Source organism: Lolium rigidum, chromosome 5 (genome assembly GCF_022539505.1).
Source record: "Lolium rigidum isolate FL_2022 chromosome 5, APGP_CSIRO_Lrig_0.1, whole genome shotgun sequence".
NCBI classification, from domain to species: Eukaryota; Viridiplantae; Streptophyta; class Magnoliopsida; order Poales; family Poaceae; genus Lolium; species Lolium rigidum.
In genome coordinates, this window is record NC_061512.1 from 107,421,124 (window position 1) to 107,430,270 (window position 9,147).

The 9,147-nt window shown below is 42.8% G+C and overlaps 1 protein-coding gene across 2 annotated transcripts; it reads left to right on the top strand.

Annotated features, from left to right (window-relative positions):
• Positions 1-2,680: 2,680 nt before the first annotated feature.
• LOC124651769 (protein FAR1-RELATED SEQUENCE 5-like) lies at positions 2,681-8,742 on the top strand. Of its 2 annotated transcripts, none has more exons than XM_047190807.1 (5): positions 2,681-2,860; positions 3,625-5,799; positions 5,887-6,017; positions 6,112-6,198; positions 8,368-8,742. In XM_047190807.1, exons 2-5 carry the CDS (start codon positions 3,627-3,629, stop codon positions 8,428-8,430), a joined length of 2,454 nt encoding a protein of 817 aa, XP_047046763.1. In that variant the 5' UTR covers positions 2,681-2,860; positions 3,625-3,626; the 3' UTR covers positions 8,431-8,742. The 2 variants fall into 2 exon arrangements, with proteins under 2 accessions (XP_047046763.1, XP_047046762.1); XM_047190806.1 differs by having other exon boundaries at positions 8,378-8,742.
• Positions 8,743-9,147: the final 405 nt, after the last annotated feature.

A 9,147-nucleotide genomic window follows, 5' to 3' on the forward strand; every position in this document is an offset into this window, starting at 1 on the left:
ATTAATTGGTGTGCCACATCAGATTTTTGCCAACATGGCATGCATGATACTACTTATGATACTCCCATTGTGGCTAGTCTAAGTATCTACTCCCTCCGTCGGCAAATAAGTGTACATCTAGGTTTTATGTTTAGTCAAACTCTTTAAACTTTGACTAAATATATAGGAAAAAGTAGTAGCATTTATGACACTAGTTTAGTATCCCGAGATTCATTTTGAAATGTAATTTCAAATTATACCAAAATCCCATTATATATGTTGCTACTTTTTTCCACGGTTGATCAAAACTTAATTTTTTTGACTTAGTACAAATACTAGAAGTACACTTATTTGTAAATGGAGGAAGTACTCTGTACTAGCGTGTTCTCCAAAAAAATAGGGTTGCAAAAGAAAATTTTCCCTATTAGGGCGGGCCCCTGTGCTTGGTCGTCCTGTCCCCAAATCACGCACATCAATGTGGAACAAAACAACACCGGCTAAAAAACAGAATGTCCCGTCCTCTCTTTCTCTCTGTACAGAAACAGTGCCTCCATGACAACGCACCCAAAAAAGTGACGACGAGCAGCAGCAATCGCATACAGACCCGAAGACGTTGGTGAGGGAGTTGGCGATGGCGGCGCCGGCGAGCGCGACCTCGCCGAGGTGGCCCACCATGACGGTGGAGATGAGCTGCAGCAGCGCCACCGCGATCATGGGCGCCGCCAGCGCCACCAGCCGGCCGGATTCCTCCACCGCGTCCCGCCACCACCGCCGCCCCGTCTCATTACGGCTGCTCTCCCTCGCGAGCAGCAGCGGCGCCTCGGAAGAAGAGGACATGGCGATCGATAGCGCCTCCCGGACGGACGGAGTCAGGCAAAGGCTATGGTCCAGGTGTGGTGTGGGTGTAGAAATGGTATGGAAATAGGGGGAACGAGCGGGGTCAGGCCGCCGCCGCCAGGAACGGGTGAGCGAGCGAGCGAGGCTGGCATAGGGCTGGGACCGGCCTGGGAACTTTCGTTCCAGGTTATGGTCAGGAGGACCCCGCTTCGGCTCACGCCAACAGAAAGATAGTCGCAGCTTCGAGTCCAGGGACACGTGCGCCGTGTCGACGACAACCAGGAAATGGCCAAATGGGGATATATTTTGTGATCACGGCATCGGGAAGGGAATTAATTTATTATCAAAAAAGGGAAGGGAATTAATTTACTAACATCCATTTCTTCATTTCTACGCCAAGAGCCATAGTATATCTCAACGTGTATCGACTTTGTTTACTCTGTGGAAGGATGATGGAGTATAAGTACTTTTCATGTATCGGGACGGCTCCTGTGACCTGTGAGTTGTGAAAAATAGATAAATATTTAGTAGAGCTGCTATATAAGAATGGAAAACCTCCCCATCCGAAGCTTACATGAGAAGTACTCCATCGTGCCACCACCTACCGCGTTACATGTATCATATAATATTACCTCTATTCCGATCATATAATTTTCGGTATGAAATATCTTATATTTTGGACGGAGCTATGTCCAGGGCAAAAAGGGCCATGGCTCGGGGCGCTAGAAATTTTTCTTCCTAATGTTCCCATTTTTTTGGCCTAGAAAGAAACCTAGGTCAGATCCAACTTGTTGCTGGAAGCTCATGCTTGACCGGACGAGAAACCCTCCTTAGGGTAATTCCTATACACCGTCTTTATGGCAACTATCCTTCACGGCGTACCCCTTTAAGGGCTCGTTTGGTTACAGGAAACCCGGCGGGATCCTAGCCTTTTCCCGGGGAGATTTTGCCCCTAGTCCGGAGGTCGGGAAAATAATCCCGGGAGTTTGCTACTGTTTCTGCCTATTTCCCGCCGGGAATATTTACCCGGGGAAGTTTGGCCTGAACTGCCAAACAAGCCCTAAGCGGGCATGGCCCAGTTATGTAATCGCCGTACGAGATTCGAGCGGGTGCTACATAGAATTTCCCCGCTCGAATTGCAGCCGTTTTTTAAATCAATCTGATGACGTTTTGTATGGTTGTGTCAATAGTTTTTTTTGTTGCAACGGTGTTGCTGGTTCTTTGCCGGGTTGATCGCTTTTGGTTTTCTTTCTTTCCTTTTTTTGAAAAATGTTTAGATTTTAAAAATATGTAGATTTAAAAATGTTTCAAATTTTAAGATTTAGTTATTTTAAAAAGTTCATTTGTTTAAAAATCACATTAAAAAGTTTATGTTTTAAAAAAAAAATGTTTCGATTTTGGAAAATTTCAGATTTAAAAAAATGATTTTTATAATTGTTTAGATTTTAAATTTGTTCTGATTTACATTTGGAAATGTTCAAAATTTGAAAATGTTTAGTGTTTTTTTAACAAGGTCCTTATTTTGAAAAGGTTCAGATTTTGAAAAAAAAACTTGAATTCGTCTGTTCCGCACCGCAGCGAGCGGTGTATAGGAGCTTCTGACCTTCCGACCTCTCGCACGCTGGCGTGTCCTGTCCCGTCCCCTCGCTCGCTCGCTTCGTCGCTGCGCAAGAGCGCGCCGCCACGCCCCAGGTCACGCCGGCAGGCCGCCTTGCCACCGGAGCCCGCCCCTGCCTGCATACGGGGCGGCCGCGGCGCCTCCTCTTGCCCGCCCCCGTCCTGCAGCCGGCGGCCTTCCTGGCTGGGCCGTCTCCGCTAGCCCTCGTCGGCTCCTCTGCGCCCGCTACCGTCGGCCGAAGCCGCGCCGGCGCCCGATTTCTGCGGCACTGCCTCGTCCTCCTCTGCCCTCAGCCCCTGTCTTCGTTAGTCCAGCTGCAGAACTCCTGCCGAGTGCTCTCCGGCTCGGCTGCTACTCCTCTCAACTAGGTGATTTCCTGTTTTAGGAACAGGGGATGAACAACTCCGGCCTGCTCGAGCGATTGTGGTATGTTACTGTGTTTTAATAGTTTTTAATTGAATTCATGTTTTAGGAACAGAAGATGAAGAGATGATTTAGGAACAATTATTTCTAGTTTTTAGTCTCGTCATCTGCGTTCTTGTAGCGTTAGGAGTGGATTTGAGTATATATTGTTCGTCTTTGCTGTATCGTACCAAATTTTATGTGCAGTTACAACAGTTCGTTTGGATTAGTTATTGGACTGGGGCTTGCTCCAATTCTGGCTCCGCTGCTGCTAGGGACCAGCGGCGCCGCTTCTTAGTCAAAATCTATTAGGTTAGTTGTTGTAGCATGTTTTAGCGAGTTAGTTTAATTTGCCGCTTCTTAGTCAAAATCTGTTAGGTTAGTTGTTATAGCATGTTTTAGCGAGTTAGTTTAATTTGAACTAGCTCATGCTTTCGCGGGCTTTTGGGGGACGACCGCTTGCAACCCTAGTAGGCACCCTATGTGACATGTTATGTCTTAAGTACTGTGCATCGTGTGGTGTCAGCAGCTTGGATAACTGTGCGGGTTAGTTTACTCGCACGACCCGTATATAACAACACTTGGGCTTTACAGTTCATCTTCCAAAAGGCATTCTTTAACTCACTGTAATAAATCGAAACTTAGCCGTACTCTTGTACCGCAGTATCTCGTTCTTATTTACGTTTGTCGCATCTTTAAATATGCCGTACCACATGGTTGACTTTATCGGTAACGCATTTTGCTTCATATGTGGACCAACGTGTCGCCTTTTGTGGTGAATTATGCAGAAATGGAAGGTACTAGCATCCCCATTGAGATTGATGCAGATGCGATCTGTCTGGAGAATGTTGGAGGGGATGAGCATGAAGCTCAGGAGAACGGAGATGTGCCAATCATCTTTGATGCTGAAAATGGGGGCCAAGTGGCTTTTGACAGCCAAGAACAGGGAAATGAGGAACATTCTGTGAGAAATGAAGAAGACCGCGAAAATAATTCTGCTGTACCAAGCCGTGAGGACTTCACTGAAGAATTGCGTATGAGAGTTGCTTACAGTGAGGAACAAGCTTACAGGCTGTACTGTGACTATGGGCACAGCATGGGTTTTAGTGTGCGAAAGGGAAAGCAGTACTACTTTACAGGGACCAAAGTTATTCGTACAAAAGACTATTACTGCTCAAAGGAAGGTTTAAAGGATGATGAGCAGCTTACCGAGGCAAACTTTAATAAACCAGAGACCAGAACTAACTGCAAAGCGATGGTCCGTTTTAGAGTTGATTCCGAGGGTCAGTGGCGAGTTATTCAGATAATTCCCGAGCATAATCATGAGTTGGTTCCGCCTGAAGAGATACACTTACTGAGATCAGTGAGGACCCTTTCAGTTCCAAAACCCGGTGCACTGAATGCAATGGTGAATGCTGAAATCCAAGCCATGCATGACAGTTTGCGTGTGAATGATGATGGTACGGAATGCCACAGTCAGGTCAGCATCCAAAGTTGCACATTGCTTGAACCAGAGGACGCTGAGGCACTTGTAGGTTATCTGAAGCGCAGAACAATTGAACCAGGTATGTTCTATTGGGATGTGCAAGTAGACCAAGAAGGCCAAATGATTAATTTTTTCTGGAGGGACGGTAGAAGCCGGGTTGACTATGACTGTTTTGGGGATGTTGTGGTATTTGACACAGCATATCGTACCAACAAGTACAATATGATATGTGCCCCATTTGTTGGTGTTAACCACCACATGCAAAATGTTATGTTTGGCTGTGCATTTATGTTAGATGAGTCGTTGACGTCCTATGAATGGTTACTTAAATCATTCTTGGACTCAATGGGCGGTTGTCCACCTAAAACAATCTTTACTGATCAAAATGACACTATATCAAAGGCAATTGAAGTTGTTCTCCCGGAGACACATCATTGTCTTTGTCAATGGCATATCGAAAAGAACCTACAGTCCCATTCCGATACTCTAAATGCTTCTGGAACTTTTCATAGCATGTTCATGAGGTGCATGAAAGACTGTGAGTCAGAAGCAGAGTTTGAGGAAGCATGGGCAATTATGCTTCATGAGTATAATTTGGAGGATCACCAGTGGCTCACAGATCTATTTGAGCAGAGGCATAAATGGTGCACAGCTCTTCACAAGGATGCATTTGATGGTGGTATTCAATCACTGGATCGGAATTTGAGTTCACACAATGTGCTGAGCAGCATTGATGATGAGTCAGTTTCACCCGCTAATTTTGTTCTTGAGTTTGATAAACTGGTTGGGAGTTGGCGTACAAATGAATCTGTAGAGGATATTCAATGCAACCAGATTTCCCCAGAGTGTACAGTTAAGCATAACAGTATTTTGCAACAAGCTGCCGAGGTTTACACACATAAAGTCTACAAGTCTCTTGAAACAGAGTTTATAGAGGGATGCAGAGGGACTTCATATCAGGAAATGCAATGCAGTGAAACACTGTATAGGTTTGAGTTTATTCTGCAGAATGCCCCAAAAGTTTGGTTAGTTCTCCTTGACACCTCTACCATGGAATTGAACTGTAGTTGCAAAAGATTTGAGACGATGGGCATACTCTGTTCACATGCACTGAATGCACTTGGTCTCAAGAATCTTGATAAAATTCCAGAAAGATATGTTTTAAAGCGGTGGACAAAATATGCTAGGAAAGGAACTTATTTATTTCCATGCGACGAGTTTCTGGAACAAGATTGCGCAGAGGCTGCACTTGCATATCGTAACAGAGCTATGCTGTTTGTTTATGATCTGTTGATGAAGAGCAAAGGTCATCAGGATACAAGAAAACTTATTCTTGACGTGCTTGAAAATGGAGAAAAATCATTAGAAAATGTATGCGAACTGAAAAGGATGCATATACATCCCTCAGGAAAGGACAAAGATGGAAGTAAGGCTGAGAAGAGAAAGAAAAAATCATCTAAGCAAGATAAAAGTTCAAGTAATTCCTCTTTTACTTTGCATTAATTGTTGTATTTGCAGTTGTTAAGCAGCACTGTCTTAAATAAATCACTATGTTGTTCTGTAGGAAATGTTAAACAAGCGGTTTTGCCTCAGCCAGCTGAGTCAGTTTTTGTTGAGCAGCCAAATCAAAATGAATATTTCGCAACAGAAGATATTGCAACAAACTCATCTACTGGTAGACCTTTCTTCTACCAGGTAGAAGTCCTATCATTGAATCTTGTGCTTTATTCTTGAATATTATCTATTTAGATATGTGATGAAAAATTGGTGCAACTTATATCCATTCTAGGAATATTCGACTGCTGGTGTTTCAACAAGTCAGATTCAGGGGGATGCAGATATGCAGTCCGTGCCTCAGTGTGCACCAGCACCACAGGTGTGTTGTTGAACTTCCTACTCCAGAATCTAGACCTTATCTTAATTGATGATAACATGTGTTAAGAGGTAGATACAATTTAGGAAGCTGCATAACATGCCTACTGGGATACAAATGATTAAATTGCATGCTGGTCCATCAACTTGCAATCATTTTTCAAGCCAGTCCTTAACTCAAAAGCTAGTAGGTCCTCGTTTAATAATGTCCAAAACCGGTGAAACCACTTCGGCATCTGGTTAAACCATTTAATATGAGTTGAGGACTTAAAAATCACTTCTGAATTTAGGGGCCTACTTAAAAACCCATGGTGCAATTTAATCAATACAAATTAACTTGGTCAACACCTGGTTATACCTCTCTGTTGGAAGAATGTGTGCTTATTTCCTTTAACCAAATCCCTCCAACCCGAGTTGTCAAAAACAAAAAATCCCTCCAACCCGAAAATGGGAACACAGCTGCATACATGCAACAGTCATTGAGGCGATTACATACTTGATGTGTGCCTTCAAGATCCACCAGATTCGCTGGTTTGGACAGATTTCCTCCGTAGTGAAATGTGTTAACTTCGAAAACATATCCCATATCTTCTTCATTGATATGGGTGGTGAAGCTTGCGGAAAAACAAATTTTGGATATACTATGATGGCTAGTAGCCTATTATTGATGTCGCTGTAAGGTACCAACATTTCGTTACTAGAGATCCTTGCTTTTTTCAAAGACGACATCTTATTCTTTCCTTGCATCTAATTGGGGGACTGACTTTCAAATGCGCAGCCTGTGTAGCTTGTCCTAACACAAAATTATAACATTAGAATACAAATACTATCCAGTGCTTTATGTACTGATGTCGCGACATTATTCATGAAATGATGTAGTATTAATCACTAGTATATTGGACCGCCAGTAGGTAACATACAGTCACTCGGTAGTGTTTTGGTATTTCTGATGGCTAGCTCCCATGTACCACTCTCCTGGCCCCAGCCATTATCCATGCTCCATTTAAGTATCATCATGCAGATTGAAGAGAAGATAGATGAAAAGGGCGGAAATCAAAGAAGTAGGGCACACACACAAGTAAAATTTAGAAGCCGATATAGCATAAGTGTTAGAAAAACACAAAACGGAGAAAAATCAACGAGGCTGCCATAATTCTCTCTTCCCGATGTGGTCCTGAAAATTTTACAGCACTCGTAGCAACTGTTATTTTTTTGGTTAGCAATTTTATTGCCCCTTCATAAGTGCCAACAGCAACAACATCGAAGCCTTTTTCCCAAGCAAGTTGGGTAGGCTAGATATAAAACCCAACAGAAACATGAGGAAACCAAAATAAAAAGGAGAGAGAAAAAAGAAAAAGTAAACTAAGATTCCGACACATGGATTGCTGGTTTTCATGCGATCCTATCAAGAGCCAGATCTTTAGGGACATTCCAGTCCATCAAGTCTCTTTTTACCGCCTCCGTCCATGTCATCTTTGGCCGTCCTCTGCCCCTGCTTGTATTCTCCATATTGGTGTTTCTGGAGGCCTTCATTTGATATGACCATACCACCTTAGTCGGTGTTGGATTAGCTTCTCGTCGACCGGTGCCACCTCTAGCCTATCACGTATTACCTCGTTCCTAATCTGATTTTTTTTGTATGGCCACAGATCCACCGTAACATGCGGATCTCCGCAACACTTATTCTAATAGCATCACCGTAACATACGCTAACATGTCTTTTAGTGGACCAATATTCTGCTCCGTATAGCATCACCGGTCTGATTGCCGTCCTGTATAACTTACATTTTAGCTTTTGTGGGACCTTCCTGCGCCACTTCATCCATCATGCCTTGATCTTGTGGCAAACATCCTCATCGATATCACCATTGCTTTGCAGCATTGATCCTAACTCCTAAGTATCGGAAGGTGTCCCTCTTAGGCACTGTTTGTCTTTCTAAACTAACATCTCCGTCTACCAAACACCACATTGCATCACAAGTACTTGGTTTTGGTCCGACTAAGTCTAAACCCTTTCACAAGTGCCATGGGATTTAAATCGCGTCAGTTTACTAAGAAGTCGTACTGCATTTATGTATCCATGTTTCTTTAATGGAGGTCTTTATCCATGTCTTATGCGTGCTTCACTCCATTTGTACGATGTTTAGCGTATCATATTCATAAACCGTGACAGGATTTTTCAGCATACGGCGCAGAACATCCTCCATCAACATTTGGCGACGGAAGTAATTTCTGAAGAATGCAGTACCATTGATGTGTGAATATCGCAAGCTAATATTTCTTTAACCGGTGTATGTGCATGGTGTATTGACACCTAGCTGTAGTTCCCTGTTTGTATGCATCTGCTAATTGATGTACCTGATGTGATTTGTTATTCAACTGTTGTATGGAATGGAAGTACTGTGCACTAGAAGATTCGACTGTATAAGTGTTGTTTTCTGTACCTGCAGGTAAAGTAGCTATTCACAGAACCTGGAGAAAAAACCATGGAATTTGTTAACTTTGCAAATTGTTAAGGATTTAATGGAAATTCCCTAACCATCTCTAATGCAATTGCTTTGTTCTAGTTTGGCCTTTTGTGACTGGTTATAGAAAAAACTGCACGGTTTGACTGGCCTAACCATGGAATCTGTTTTAAGTGTTGTTTGAACTTTTTGAGCTGTTTTTTTTCCTGCTGCCAAAAACTGCACGGTTTCCACCACCATTTTGTCTAAAATTATCCAACCAAAGTACTGTTCTCCCTTCGTTTCATAATTCTTGTCATAGATTTCGACATATCTATGCGCAAAATATGTTAAGAATTACAAAAAAATAGGATTACCCAACTAAAGTACTGTTCTCCCTTCGTTTTATAAAATGATAATATATTACTAACAAAAAAACATATAAGCCATATAATTTTGGCACCAAAATTAAAGAACACATATTTAGAGAAAATTGCACTATGATTGGC